Source organism: Pseudophryne corroboree, chromosome 1, assembly GCF_028390025.1.
Source record: "Pseudophryne corroboree isolate aPseCor3 chromosome 1, aPseCor3.hap2, whole genome shotgun sequence".
Lineage (NCBI taxonomy): Eukaryota > Metazoa > Chordata > Amphibia > Anura > Myobatrachidae > Pseudophryne > Pseudophryne corroboree.
In genome coordinates, this window is record NC_086444.1 from 570775165 (window position 1) to 570791421 (window position 16257).

At 39.2% G+C, this 16257-nt stretch overlaps 1 protein-coding gene across 3 annotated transcripts in view; it reads left to right on the plus strand.

The window, feature by feature from the left end:
• Nucleotides 1–10249, plus strand: part of BNC2 (basonuclin zinc finger protein 2) — an 843848-nt gene extending 833599 nt beyond the window's left edge. For 2 of the 3 annotated variants that reach the window (XM_063914186.1, XM_063914187.1), the window contains one exon: nucleotides 6468–10249. In XM_063914186.1, the coding sequence (XP_063770256.1) occupies nucleotides 6468–7116 (649 nt within the window). In that variant the 3' untranslated portion in view covers nucleotides 7117–10249. The remainder of the gene's footprint in view (nucleotides 1–6467) is intronic. The other variant, XM_063914188.1, reaches the window with a different exon arrangement.
• Nucleotides 10250–16257: the final 6008 nt, after the last annotated feature.

Below are 16257 nucleotides of genomic sequence, written 5' to 3' on the forward strand. Positions count from 1 at the left end.
TAGGTTCATAATGATACACGGTATCCGGTCTATAGATCTACACTAAAAAGGTTTACAGATAATAGGTCAACCACTAATGGGAGACATGCATTCGGTCAAAAGGGTCAATAGGCCGACAGGGACAAAAGGTCGACATCACAATGGTTGACAGAAGTTTTTTCATTTTTTACTTTTTTTCAACTTTATCATACGAAGCAAACCACGCGAGGGGATGTGGTACACTAATGGGGCTTGTTTGTGGCAGAAAAGTGACAAAACACCTAAAAAAAAAAAACTATTTTATGTCTACCATTTCCATGTCAACCTTTTGACCCTGTCGACCTTTCTAATATCTACCTATTCTATGTTGACCTTTTGACCCTGTAGACCTAATGCATGTCTACCATTAGTGGTAAATCTTTTGACTGTAGATCTTTTTAATGTAGATCTAATAATCCACACCTTTGATACACATAGTACAATTTTCATACTAAGGAAATGGTAATATTATGGGGTGGAGGTGGAGGGGATTTATGGGCACTGACTGCCTATGACTTTATGCAAAAGCATCAGACATGAATTCACATAACCTTTGAATTACCTACAGTATAAACTAGATATTTTATTTGAAGACGTCCCAACCCTCATCCAATAGTCTAATGTAGAGTGTGACATTGTCTAAACAGTCATGACAAATATTACTCTCCATCTGCACTTAGACACCACATTTTTCATGTTTCACCTGGACACTATGGCCGTATATGTTCCAAGTCTTACCCAACCACAAGCAGCAGAATGAATCACCTGCCACCCTCCCAGCTCTGGTAACATACTATGAAATCAATTTAGAAATACATTGTAAAATGGTGAAGCAAATGCAGATTATATTGCCAGAGATTTGCATATTTGGGACAAGTCTGTTTTACTACAAGTCTTGTTTCATGCGCGATTTGAAGCTATCGTTATCTCTAGTCCAGCCTGGGGCTCTTCTTTGTTTGGGGATATCTGACTTCCCTAGCGCTTGCATTAATTATACCTGGCTAATATGAATAAAGCATGGTTTGAAAGTGCTATTGGATGATTAATTTGATTATGGAAAACTCACAAGGAGCTAATAGAAATAGGAAGTTTAGGACAAATAGGACATTTTTAAAATTATTATTATATATTTTTGTAAAAGCATAGTATTTGTCAATATGTAGTATAATCTTATGGCACCAACATATTTGTTTAACTAATTTTGACAGCAATATACAGTATTCTAAGATATTTGTACTTGTCTCCCTTACTTACCTGGTTCCTCCCACGTACATAGGGGTAAATTTACTAAGATGGGAGTTCTATTTAAGATCGGATGTTACCCATAGCAACCAATCAGATTCTATTTCTCATTTATCTAGCACCTTCTAGAAGATAATACCTGGATTCTGATTGGTTGCTATGGGCAACATCCCATCTTAAATAGAACTCCCATCTTAGTAAATTTACCCCATAGTATCGTAACTATGGGTTATAGCATGGCTCGATATAAGCATATAATAAGATCACTAAGCATGCCCAATATGACTGGGATTAAACCTACATTTTATAGGACAGGAGTTGCATTCTGTATGGGTAGACAATGGAAGTAAAACTAGTTTGTTGCAAGCTTTACTGGTCACTGTTAGGCACATATATTGTGTCAGATTATTAAACAAAAGTATTATAGATAAACGTGTGACAAGAGCTGCTGCAATCAATTCTTTTTCAACTGAGATGGCATAATGAAAATCGACTTCTATGAATGAACTCCTGTTACGAAGTTATGAAGTGCAGCACTAATGCACTGCCATGAGTTCATCTTTATTATTGTGTTACACCTGAATCAATTGACACAGTCGTTTTTTTCTTCTTCTTATCCTTCCCTTTAAGCAAGAGATGACATTTAATTGAATAAAAGTCAATGTAATTATGTTAACAGACTCAGTGTTCACGCTGACAGTGGTAAAGGTACACTGCTGTCTGTATTTCTGCATCCAGTTTGGCCTGACAGAAAATGAAAGCGTTTAGGCATTCTAGTTACATGTCAGGGTTTTTATTTTTTTTGTTTAATTTCACTATTAGGATAACAGAATAAAAAGGAGATATCCCTTTCCAGCAATCACACATAGTGCACTTACACTAGTCTTCTGGAAAGCTTGTGTGCATCTGGGAATTTTTGCCACATTTTACACCCATGTTAATTTATCCTAGGCCTCGTTATCGTTACCAAGTTCTTTTCTACATTCTACAAGCAAGCTGAGGAACTTTTAATGGCAAATGTTAAAGAGTAGTAGGAGAGACCTTGTTCGCCTGTGTCATAGAAACATAGAATGTGACAGCAGATAAGAACTACTTTTTTTTTCACCATACTGTATTTTTGTCTCAAACCTTATTTGATCATTATTTAGTGTAAGGATATCCTTATGCCTATCCCATGCATGTTTAAATTGCTCTATTGTCTTAGCCTCTATCACCTCTGATAGGAGGCTATTCCACTTGTCCACTACCCTTTCTGTGAAGTATTTTTTTGTCAAATTTCCCCTGAACCTCCCCCCCTCCAGTCTCAGTGCATGTCCTTGTGTCCTATTGCTTCTCTTCATTTGAAGAATGGTTTCCCTCCTGGACTTTGTTAAAACCCTTGATATATTTGAAAGTTTCTATCATGTCCCCTTCTCTGCTCCATACATACAACTATACATTTTTGAGATTTTTTAGTCTTTCTGGGTATGTTTTGTAATGTAGGCCATGCACCATTTTAGTTGCCCTTCTTTGTATCATCTCTAATGTATTGATATCCTTTTGAAGATATGGCCTCCAGAATTGAACACAGTATTCTAGATGAGGCCGTACCAATGACCTATACAGTGGCGTTATTACTTCTTTCTTTCTGCTGCTGATTCTTCTCCCAATGCAGCCAAGCATCTGACAAGCTTTCTTCATTGCTTTGTTACATTGCTTACCTGCCTTTAAGTCACCTGAAAAAGTGACTCCAAGATCCCTTTCCTCCTCGGTAGTTTCCAGTATAGTGTCAGTAATACTGTATTTAGCCTTTGGATTTTTGATCCCCAAATGCATGATTTAGCATTTTTTGTCATTAAACTGAAATTGCCACACTCTTGACCATTCCTCTAGTCTACCTAGATCCTCAATCATTTGTTTTACCCCACCTGGTGTGTCTACCCTGTTGCATACCTTTGTGTCATCTGCAAAAAGGCATACTTTCCCTTTAATGCCATTTCCAAATACAGATCCCTGGGGTATTCCACTGGTAACATTTACCTCCTGTGAATACACTTAATTTACTGCAACTATCTGTTTTCTATCCTGCAACCAAGATCATATCCATTCAATAATCTTAGTATCCAATCCCAAGGTTTCAAGTTTATTTAGCAGTCTGCAATGTGGAACAGTGTCAACAACCTTACTAAAGTCTAGATAAGCTATATCCACGGCTCCACCTTTATCCATCACTTTAGTCACACAGTTAAAAAAAGTCAATAAGATTTGTTTGACATGATCTCCCCCCAGTGAATCCATGCTGTTTGGGATCCTGTAAATTGCTGGATTTGAGATAGTCTACAACTATTTCTTTTAAGAGTGTTTCCATCAATTTCCCTACTACCGAAGTAAGACTCACTGGTCTGTGGTTGTTTGCCTCTTCCTTGCTTCTACTTTTGTGCAGTGGGACTGCATTCGCTCTTTTCCAGTGCTCTGGAATTACTCCTGTAGCTAATGACTGGTTGAATAATTCTGTCAATGGTGCTACCAGCACCTCTTTAAGTTCTTTTAGTATCCTTGGATGTATCCCATCTGGCCCCATAGATTTGTCCACTTTCAGCTTTGAGAGTTCTGTTAGGCTCTTCTCTTCTGTAACTGTACTTGTTTCTTTTTCCTGAGTATCCCTGCAACTTAACTGTGGCCCATTCCCCTCTCTTTCAGTAGTGAATACTGAGAAAATATAATTAATAAGATTATCTGATATTACATTGTCTCCCTCAATAAGACTCCCAGTCTGTCTTTACTTTTTTTATTCCACCTTTTGTTTTTCTCTTTTCGCTTATATACTTAGAAAAAGTTTGCCTCCTATACCCACTGACTGGGCCATTTTCTTCTCAGCTTGTGCCTTTGCACATCTGATTACCTTCTTAGTCTCCTTCTGTCTAACAAGATATATCTCTGTCTTCATTATTTTGTGTCTGCTTATATCTCCTAAAAGCCATCTTTTTTGCTTTCACAATATTTGCTACTTCTTTCGCAAACCACACTGGCTTCCTTTTCCTTGTGTTTTTCCTAAAACTTTTGATAGAAAGGTCTGTTGCCTTTAATAGTGCACTTTTTAATGTTTGTGAAGGCTTTTTAATGTTTCCCACCTCTCCTGCACTGCTTCCAAGTTCCTCCACTCTGCCAAAGAATCACTTACACATTTTCCCATGTAAAAACAGCTAAACCCGGCAAAAGCGCCAGGCACGATGAGACAAGTGTCTTTCAGGCGTCCAAAATGGGCTACTTTTAGCACATTTCAGCTCACCAGTATGGGGGATGCGTGCTGAAATTCTGGAGCCGGCAGCTGCTCGTGTCCGCATGGAACAAAAACTGAATTGCTCCATTGGGCGCCATCTAGTGGCTGCCGGCGAGTAAAACAAATGAATTTCCCCCTTAAAGTCAATAGCTATGGAACCTGGCAGAAGTGCCCTTCTGCTCCATTTGAGGTCCTTGTCCTCACCTAAGACCATAGTGCGTACAGGGGAACTGGCTATTACACCAGTACAATGTGACATTGCTACTTATTAGAAGATAACAACCCTCACCAAGTACAGTGGAATGTTTCAATAGACTATACATACGCCTTAATTTCTGTGGATTCATTGGTCATTTTTTTCCTTCTCCCCTTCCCATGACAGTACACACTAACAGCAGTAGAACAGAATGCTGGGTAATCCCTTATTTCTGCCATTATATAAAGGATTTGAAGACCGCCAGACTCAAGCAGCTATTCCTGTCACATCTTTAATATTTTTAGAACACAACAACTCATCTCTTTTATACAGGTGCCAAATATAGTTGTAATCTTTGCGCTTTTCACAAATGCATATAATACTTTCCCATAAATCAAAGTTGCATCTACTATAACCAATACTGTCACTACACAAAACCAGAACTTTAATATTTTCATTGTCCTTGGAATAATTACTGTGCAAGCATCGTTAGCATTACCTACCACCGCCTTGCTTCTCTAGGGGGTAGGATGTTTATTTCACCATTTCATTGTCATTATCATAACCCATACCTACCAACTCTTGCTGTCACATAGAGGGACACTTACGCGCACCTTTGGCATGTGGGCAAAATTAGGGGGCATAGTTTCACATCAAGGGGGTGTGGCCTAATGACAATACTGTGACCGCAAGTCACACCCCTGATTCCCATCAATGTGGGCGGATGCCCAGTGTTCTGGGAGAGGCTGAACATTCTCCCAGTCTCTCCCTCTGTGAATAGATGTCATGTGCTAACCAGATAGGCGAGTGACATGGGGCCTCCCAAATCCCCCCCTTACCCACTGTGGGAGAATGTGGCCCGCTGGTGGGACGATGGGACAGTCCTTCAAAATCAGGAGAGTTGTGAGGTATGATAACCTATTTTAGAGTGTAAATACTTAAACTGGCATATAACATATTACTACGTTACTTTTTTCTAGTTGGCAGATATATTGTGAATAGTATACAGCAATTATTCTTTTTGCATAACCTCTTTACATGGACTGAAGACAGGTGTATCAAGGCTAGATTTGGCATGTTAGTGCCCTACTTAACTGTAATGTGAAGGATTATGGGGACACTTATGAAAACTATTGACCATAAGAAAACTTGTAGCAAGCAATCAGATGTCTTTGTTCATTTTCTTACTTGAAAATGTACAGATGTTTTCGGGCTGCTTTATTACAGGAGATTTATATATGTCCACTACTATTTCTAACTGTATGTCTGTACAACAAGGCTTGGTATATAACTGAGCATAACACATCATACTGTAATTGTTTTGCAACAATATTCTTATATTTTTATTTCTTTTTTATTAGCGCACAGAATTGTTCTCAGTGTCTACAGCTTTACATTCTTTACATTCTTGTGTATGTTGATGTTTAACTTAATGTTAGGTGTAGAACAAAGTACATTCTTTTTAAGAACACATTTTGTGGTAAATCGTAATTTTGTTTCCATTAATTGCATGTCTTTATTGCACGTGCATTTTTGCATGTTACTGCTTAATTTGTGTAATGCATACAATAAGCATCATTTTAGAATTATTTGGAAATTATGATTTTTTTTTAAAATTCATTAAGAATTGTAGAACTATAGATTAATTACTATTAAAAAATATAATATGGAATATTTTGTTCCCCAAGTAATCTAGTGGAGTTGTATATATTTTCTGTTTTATTGATTTATCAATCTTCTCATTATTTCCAGACACAGTGCCAATATTAACCTCCACCGCAAACTGTTGACCAAAGAACTGGATGAGATGGGGCTGGACTCCTCTCAGCCCAATCTCCGAGATGAGTTCTTGGCAAAGATATATGGTGGTCAACATTCCTTGGGCTTGGATATTAGAGAAGATACCATTTCGCCAGTTGGTACAGAAGATTCCCACATTAATGGGTATGGACGGAGTCTGGCAGAAGACTACATGGTCTTAGATTTGAGCACGACCTCCAGCATGCAGTCTAGCAGCAGTGTCCACTCTTCTATGGAGTCTGATGTGGGCAGTGATGAGGGCATCCTGCTAGATGACATTGATGTTGCCAGTGACATTGAGGAGTCCTCTCAGAAAGCTGATTCTTCTGCCTCTCTCATGGGACCAGGCAATGATGTGACAGAATCTTCCTTATACAACAGCTTTGCCATGAGTAATGGTGGAATAATGTGCAACATTTGCCACAAAATGTACAGCAACAAGGGGACCCTGCGGGTTCATTATAAGACAGTGCACTTGCGAGAGATGCATAAATGCAAAGTTCTTGGATGTAACATGATGTTCTCCTCAGTACGCAGCCGAAACCGGCACAGTCAAAACCCTAATCTCCATAAAAACATTCCTTACTCTTCTGTGGAATAGCTTCCAAATGGACACTGTAAACTCCATGTTTCACAGATAACACAAGTGAACTGCTCCATATTTATATATACGTACATATATATAAAAATGTATATGTATGTTATATATCTATATATATATATATAGATATATATATAAATCTAGATATATATTCTTTTTTAACGAAAAGAGAAAAAGAAAACTACAAAACACTAGGTGCTTTTTTATTTTCACTTATAGGTGAAGTTGCCCTGAAGAGGACTAAAAAGAAGCATACAAACAGAAAACACAGTCACTTATACCAGTTTTTGTAACGGAATGAAGTACTTGATTATCTCCAAAGATAGTGTCTTAATATTCCAGTGACTATTGCTTGCAAGAGAAAATAACGAACAATTGTTTTAATTTACAAAAACACACCTAGGTATTTTTTGAGAAGACTAAGCATGGCAGATTCACCTGTAAATATGGAGTCCCCTCGGTTGGACAGTATTGTATTGATGGTTATGTACGCCTAGTTTCCTGTTGCAGTTCCATCAGTCTGTATGCAGGAAAATTGGCAACTGTCAGCTCTGTCTCTTTATTTTAGCTTCAATGCACATTTTTGCAACACAGACACCGAAACATGCCCATTTTGTGACTACCTGCTAGTTGTAGTATTATCCTGGTGTTGCATGCTTACAGCACTATCTATTCATTGATTTATTTTCCCTTTTGTCTTGTACTATTTGTATAAAAGCAGTAATGCACTTTCCCCACTTAAACACTACAATGTGTGTAATGATATCTCTATTTTAACTCTTCGGTGCTGAGAAACGTAAGATGCTGGTGTAACTATACCAACCCCAACACACACCCTGTCAACTGAAGTGGCTGAAATAATTTCATTATACTGGGATGATTTGTCCTGACAGGGCTGGACTGGTAAATGGCATAGTTGCCAAATAAAGCAAGTATTAATGGAGTTTTGCAAGTAGAAATGCCAATTTTGCACATATAACTAAAATGCATAATACATTCTGCGAAGGCGCAAGCCATATATTATGTCCTTTAGAAATAAAACTCGAATGTTTCAGAAACATCACTCCAGCGATAAATAAGACCCTCTATTCCCATTCTCAAGCTGGATAGGGATGCAGGTTGTGTCATATGCCAGAAGAAGGAATAAAAGTTGCTTGGCTATATGTTATAACATAGAACAATCAATATTTTTTTTTTTTGGGACTCACAGAGTTCATCTGCATAAGTGTTGCACATGTATATGGAAGGACCACAATATTGATCAGATTGTTTGATAATATACAGTGGATTTCCTATTTCCAATAGTACTAGATATGTAACACCCTTGTATTGTACAGTATATGCTTGTTTTCACACTACTCAATGATGAAGTCTTATTTTGATGTATATGAGTGACAGTATTACAGGGATTTAAAAGTCTTTCAAAATTTGAAACGAAGAATGACTATACCTTAATATTGTATAAAGCAGTGCTTTTACACATACTGTACATTTTGTATGGGTTAAATCTTATGCTGCAAAACATTATTAGTCATTGGTGTTCACTAAAAATATAGTAAAAAGAATGATGTTCTGTTAGTTTATTATAAGGCAGTCAGGTCGAAATTAGGATGGTCTTCTCTTCTTTTTAATAAAAAAACTGCTAATTTGCCAGAAACTATCACACAGGTGGGATCTGTTTACACGGATATAATGCTGCAGTTTTGCATCTCGTTAATACTGTCTACTAACTGTGAGTGGCAGAGCTGCTCATCCTATAGTGTCTAAACAAAAAAAGCCTACACCCAATTTAAAAGTCAGCAGTTTAGCCTGTAGCACTCATACATTAGGAGGTGTATCTCACAAACAAAGAGTGTCCCAAAAAACGTCAGAGCCTCCCTCTTTTACTAATTGAGGGAAGGCATGATGATTCAAATTCATGATTGGAACATATTCAGCTTTTCTAGCGAATTGGTCATGGAACGTATTAGACCTCAATAAAGAAACATTATTGCAAAAAGGAAAGTGTTCCCTTTAAGTGATTCAGCAAACAAAAACTGTTCATCTCTCCAGAGGTAATGTCACAAGACATCCTGCAGTAAAGGATTTTAATATTAAATATCAAAATTTACAAGCCTAGACCTGTATATAATAAATAGATGCAGGGGGCTGCCCTAACCTCCCCTGATATAAGACTCAGCCAATGTTAATCCCATGACATTTATATAACCAGAAACAGGCAGGAGCAGCAGTGTTTTTGCGTCTTTTGGCTTTGTCCTGGGAATTGATATATATACATTGGAAACCAGCAAATATTTCTCTCAGTATTTGGGTGGTCAGAAAGGCTTTGTGACTTCACCATCATAACAGGTTCCTTACATTGGGCCAAAAGTTGAAGCACTTACAGTATAATAGCTAAGGAGCACATGTGCTCGACTTTAAATAGAACACATTCATATTGTAATGAACCCCCCACCCAGAAAGAGTAGTGATATAAATGTTCCTTTTCTTCTGTAGTTATGTAGAGAAGAACACATAGAAACGTAATTAAAACAGCGCAAGGCACTTTTTTCTTGAAACCCTTATGTGTTTCCAGTGTTTACGCATCTTGCCTGAACTGGTGTGCCACAGGTAGCATACGTTGCAAAAAACTGTACCAGTTACAGTATATTTGCATAACTTCAGCATTCTGCCAAAATTGTACATTTCTATCTGCATTAACGCTTTTCTTTCTGTTTTCCAATCAATACCTCCGAGTACAATCTAAACTCTGAGATTGTTGTGCATTGCGGTATCTCTCTGTATGTTGTATCCTAAAGCTCCGAGTTTCATTGTTTTTTTTTTTTTTTAAGTTACAGCACTAGTTAGCTATGATTATCCATGCCTTGTTTGTTATATTTGCAGCAAATGCCTCATGTTTGCCAAAGGAATTTATTATATGCGTCTTTTTTGTTTTTAAGTTGACTTATTGTATATGGCACTCGTTATGGATTCCAAAACATACACATTTCTAGCAGACAAGACAGTATTTACAATTACACTGATTGCTGAAATTTTTGTTATCAAAGAACTGTAAGAAAATGCCCAAAAAGGAATGACCGGTTATGTTTCTTCCTGGGTCCATGGTGATTAAAGACTGAAAATACTTGTGAAACCAGTAAAATACTTTTTTTTTTCTTAATTTAAAGTTACAGTTGTCCAACACTAATGTTTACTGAGAAAAGCTGAGGAATTTTTTGATGACCATTTTTTGGAATATGTCACTGAGTTTTAAGTACTACTCTCGGTTAAACTGAATAGTATTCAGCTTAGTTTTTATACCGTTCATGTATACTGTATGTGTTTGTTAAATTGCAACCGGATTAAGTAAAGTGTACTCTTCTTATTCAGTTTGTATGTGTATCCATGCTAACATTCTCTTGCACTGCCTTTTTCTATACGATGAGCATCACTGTTTCCAGAGGTTGTGAAAAGTTTTAGTTAAGTTTTTACTCTGTGATGCAAATATGTTTTAATAACAAAAGAACAAAAATTGCTGAATAAAAATACATCAATTCTTCACGTCTATCAACACCTCTGGCTAAACAGCATAAAATAAGAGCTACACCACAAAAGCCCCCCCCCCCCCCCAAAAAAAAAGGAGTACAGCAATTATTAATTATTGTTAGTTGATTTATCTGATGAATAATTACTAGCACATTTGCCGGCAGAATTAACATTTAAAAGAATGGCTTTGGATAGTGAATGGCACTGATAAAATATTTGTCTTGCTTGTATGAAAGTATTTGTGTACAATATTTATGTACCTTATCCTAGTGCAGGAAGAGGTGACTCAAATGCTTCCCATGTAAATAAGATTTTTTTTATCCCATAGATACTGACATCCCAGTTAAGACATGCAGGGGGTGTGGGGACATAGTGCAGTGAAGTATATCACTGTGGCCCCGCCCCCTGCTGCTCAGTGTGCTATTGAGGAGCAGGGGGTCGGACCAGAATAACTTGATTCACTGCAAATTTAATTATCAAATTCCCAGGCTACCATTTTCACTGGGGAAGTGGTGTGATCCGGGAGGCTGGTCTACTTTCTCAGGAGTTCTGTAGAGAAGCACAATATTCAGGAGTTTACAAACATTTCAGAAGAGTATACAAGCATGCCCTGTTGTAACGCTATATATAAAATCACCATCTATTCCTTTCCAGGTGGTCATAGTAGTATAATTAACTGCTGCAGATTGGTTTATAAATCCCTAAAATAACCTGGTGTCAAAATCTCATATCTGACTTTCAGCACAAAACATACTTACATATAATACATTTAGGGAGGCATCCAATTATCCCTGATCCATTTTTGGTAGGTGAAAACAGGCAGATATCGCAATTAATGACCAATGGTCATTTTCGCGGCATCCTATTATAGGCCATTTTCATTGCACGAATAAGTCCCCGATCCCATGTGTTATCGCAGCTCTGGCAGCCTCTTATCGCCGATTATGCTTCGGATGCCTGAGGTACCCAGGCCATAAGCCACGATAAGTGGGGGGGAGGAGCTTGCCACATCGGAGCTAATAGGACAGCCCACGGCGATATAATTACCCATGGTTACTGTTAACAATAATACTCCAGATTTCTTCTCAGGTCTTTACGATTAACAAGAAATCATCATAAAACAAGACAGGGTATTAGCAAACGGACAAAGAGGCAAATAGACACTGCTTGCAAGCTTACAACCTAGAGGATTGAATTCTGTCTTATCGCAGACATACCGGAGTTTATTGACACTGTATGCATGATTGCTTATGCCTAGGACAGCTATGAACATGCTAAATTGTCAGTGGCTTAAGTGTGATAAGAAGCCCAAAGGCTTCTTAGGCGACGTGGTCTATTGATGGCATTGCTTATTGGGCACAAACTCTGGAAAGTTTCACTTTCCAGAGTTTGATACATATGGTCGCATTGCAGCCAAATATCTCCAATAGCTACTGCAAATCTTTTTAATACATACTGTATGAGGAAGCATGACCGCATTATCAGAATCCAAACAGGGAAAGGTTAGTATACTTACCTTCCCCCACTGCCTCCCTAACTCATGCCCTCCCTTTTAGCAACCTAACCCTAACTCTCCCACCCTTGCAGCCCTACCTCAACCCTCCTCCCCCAGCAGCCTAACCCTCCTGCGGGGTGCCTAAACCTAACCCTCCCTTCCTGCAGCCTAAACCTAACCCCCCGGGGCCACAGTCTAACCCTCTCCCCACAGTTTACACCTAACCCCCCTCCCCCACCACGGCTTACCTCTCTGGTGGGCATATATACAGTGTGTGTGTATATATATATATATATATATATATATAAAAACAACAATGGTGTTCGGCACTCCATTAATAATAGATAACTGTTGCGGGTGCCCTCACAGGTGCAATCTGAATCCTCACACTTACATATGTAGACCAGGGTGCGGCACTCCGTCAAATAAATCAATGTAGTCGGTTTGATAGTCAATCATTATATACATATATATAAACAAATGTCCAGACTCATCAACGCCTATCCCATTAAAATTCAGGCACTATATTCCTTCCATGACGTAAGCATCCACTAAACACGTTTTTTTTAAATTCAGCACCTACTGTATACATATAGTGATAATCAGTGATGTGAAGCAGGTAAGGCAGAGCCTTTCCTGTCACTCCAATAAGCCAAGGTTCTGACTGTATAAAGTACAGTATATGAAAAATAAAAGAATATATTAGATATATCTTCTTTGTATTTATCTAATAATTTTTATAGTCGAAACTCTGGAGTAAAAGGTTTATGGCAGGTGAGGCAGTGCCCCTTCTGCCTACCTTATCCACACATCTCTGATGAAATGCTGCACCTGTGTATAATGCCCGCATGAGCCCTCTGGCACATATATTCTGTGTACATCTGGCTCTGGTACTAGCCAGTGCCTTTCAGCCATATACCTACCTGCACATTATATATATATATATATATATATATATATAGTGTGTGCATATATGCACACATGCCAATCCCCCCCACCAAAAATAAATTAATAATAATTAAATAATCACTGTGTTTACCCCTGTACCCCCCACCCGTAGAATGAGATTAAACCAGACATTTTCCATTTATGATTGTGGTTTACCAACATAGTGTACAGATGGAATTGTAAAGTAATAACAAAGATAGCCTTTGATTGGTCAGAGCATATACTGATAGATAGCTAATGTGCTTTTAGAGAAGCCTGGAAATAATGTCATCCTCTGAAGATCATCCTTGGACATGAACTGTCAGTTTGCACTCTACTTCAGGCGAGTGCAAACACAATTAAGCATAGAAAATTTCGGGACAAATGACCAGCATTCATGTCTGTCAAAAGGTAAGTGATTCAAGTAAATTATAGTTTTAACATACGACTCAACTTTCAGAATGGTACACGCGGGACTTCTCTGCTTGGCAAAGCCGTGCATGTTTGAAAAGGGGGGCATGGTCTTGATAAAAGGGGGCATGTCTTCACAGAAATTCCACAACCACCTGCCATGACTCCCATTTTTGTCATTGTGGGGGCATGCCCATCGCTCTGTGAGATGCTGGCATGCCCCCAGTCCCTCTGTCTCCTGTAAACAGACGCTGTGCTCGTCTGTTCACTGCTACTCTATAGAAGAGCGGTGAGTGACAGGAGCCTCCCAACTGTCACCCTCCCACCGTCGGACATTGCAGCCCGTTGGTGAGGCAGTGGGACAGTTAAAAAAAAAACGGGTCTGTCCTCCCAAAATCGGGGGTTGGGATGTGTGATTTTAAATTTAGTGTAATTTTTGGCTGTAGTACAACTTGAAATATCATTCATCAGCAACGGCAGTGCAGAGAGAACTTGTGGTGTAGGCACTACAACACATGCAGGGCCGGACAGCCCATACGGCACTTCTGGCACATGCCAGAAGGGCCGATGGGCTGGTGGTCCGTTATTGTCACACAGAGAGACAGAAAAACATTGCAAAACTACATGCTGCATCACCGCTGTGTGCAACTGAGAGTCAGGCCCTCTTTATAAGAAAGAGGAAAAGGCAGATGGAGTACCGGCACTGCACAGTAGGACTTCAGATGCATACTATAGAAAAAGCCTTATAAATTCTGAATCCCCCCCTCATTCCCCCCCCCCCATATAATAAAGTTTTAAAAATAGACTTTGGGGGAAATGCATGAAGCAGGGAAAAGAGTGGAGAAGTTGAAACAACATTTATCAGGTGCATTTTATAAAAGTATAGGAAGCAGCTGATTGGTTGCCATGGGCAACGTCTCCACTGGCTCACTTTTTCACTCTTTTCGCTGCTTCATACAGTACATCGCTTCCTTTTGCCAGAGGGAGATGTTACAGGCCAGCATAGAAGTGATCCACAAGGAGGGAACACATTCACACAACTATATCGGCTCCCTCTTTAATAGAGATCTTAAAACTTATTCTAAAATTTAGGCCATCAGACTGGGTCAGCTACTACTATAGACATTATACACATTATAAATCCAAGGTGATCTGTATCCATAAAAATGGAAACCCCCTTAAACTATTGCTATAGTAAAAGTAACAACATGGACACAACTGCTTGTCATAAAAGGTCTCAGCTTTTATGAATTGATGACTAGATATATACAGTGGCTCAGAAGATGCCGCTCAAGTTCAGTATAAAAAGGAACACCTGGCCTATCCGTTTCACTATCCACGTGGCTGTCAAATGGGAATAGTGACCTGTGGCGAGCGAAGCGGATCGAGCCACCACACCCGAAGCATGGCTAGTGAAGCAAGCCTGTGAGGGTACACTTTTTAATGTTCTGAACAAGTTCAATGATGTTCTGAAGCAGTTTAGTTATGCTAATCCAGTGGGTCTCATGTTCGGAACTTGTACAAGACGATGCTTCAAACACTCAGCTGCTGCCCATCAATTTACATAAATAGGGAAAAACTAACAATTCCCTCCTAAGTGCAACCTATGTTGTGGAAGACACCTCCCCTTAATCTGTCATAGTCTGAACAACTTCACAAACAAGCGCCAGGTCCCCCTGCATAGTTCCCAAAAATGACCTCTTATGCCACAGATGGCAGCTGTGTTATAGCACCTTCCTGCCACAGCCAGGTTCAACAGATCCACAGCCCACCACCCCATGTGATCAAAAACCAAGCCTAATCCAAAAAAGGACCATAGTCTTTAAGAAAAATAACTAGACGTGAGTTATTCAAATGAACTCCCAGGTCTACAGAACTGATTGCATTCATGCATGAAAAGAAAGTGTCTAATCAAACCATACTTGCTCAATGGGATCCTCTTCAGCTGTAAAAAATAAAAAATTCTAAAGTCTAATGCCCTCTCCTACAGATGTGGCTGTGCTGATCTTACCCGCAAATGGGTTCTGTGAGTGGCCACATCATAATTGCGACTAGCCGCGGCAAGCTGCCACCCATTCGCAGGAGCGTATGCACCATGTGATCCTATGGATTGCAGGTTTATGTGCAGTGCATGTTCACACCTGCGGGCACGCTAATTGTGACAAACAAGTCGTGTTTGCTACGATTATTTGTAGGATGAGCAGGGACACATCTGTACCTAAGTAATTGGTTTTGGACTGCTGAATGAGTGGCGAATCTATAATGGATGCAGGGTGTGTCGTGCACACGCTAAACCCATTTCTTCAATGCTTACCTCTCTGGTGTCCCACGTCACTGCAGCAGTGCTGCACAAATCACAGTGGAAATGTTGGCTAGAGAGGAGGGGTCCCAGTTGGAGACTGAACACGGGCCTCCTACTCTCTTACTATGTTCCTGTGCACTTGCTTGAAGCCACAAATTCGCTAACCCAAAAAACTGCAAAGGAAAATGTCAATCTAAAAAGATCTCCCACAAATTAATTCGAACCCACCTCCCTAATTATTCTCACCATAGCTCTCAATAATTTCATATCTTCAGGCTTACATGAACCTAACCTGACATATATCTCTTTAGCTCAACCCTCAAATGCTTTAGAATGCACAAAATATTTTGTTGGGTCTTGCAGACTTACCCTTATGTTTATGCTTATCTCTCTCTGCTTCCCCATCTTTACCTCCTAAGGCTACCACCACTAAGCATAACATTGAGGCTATTGACACCACATTCCTTTCCTCCCTGTTTGA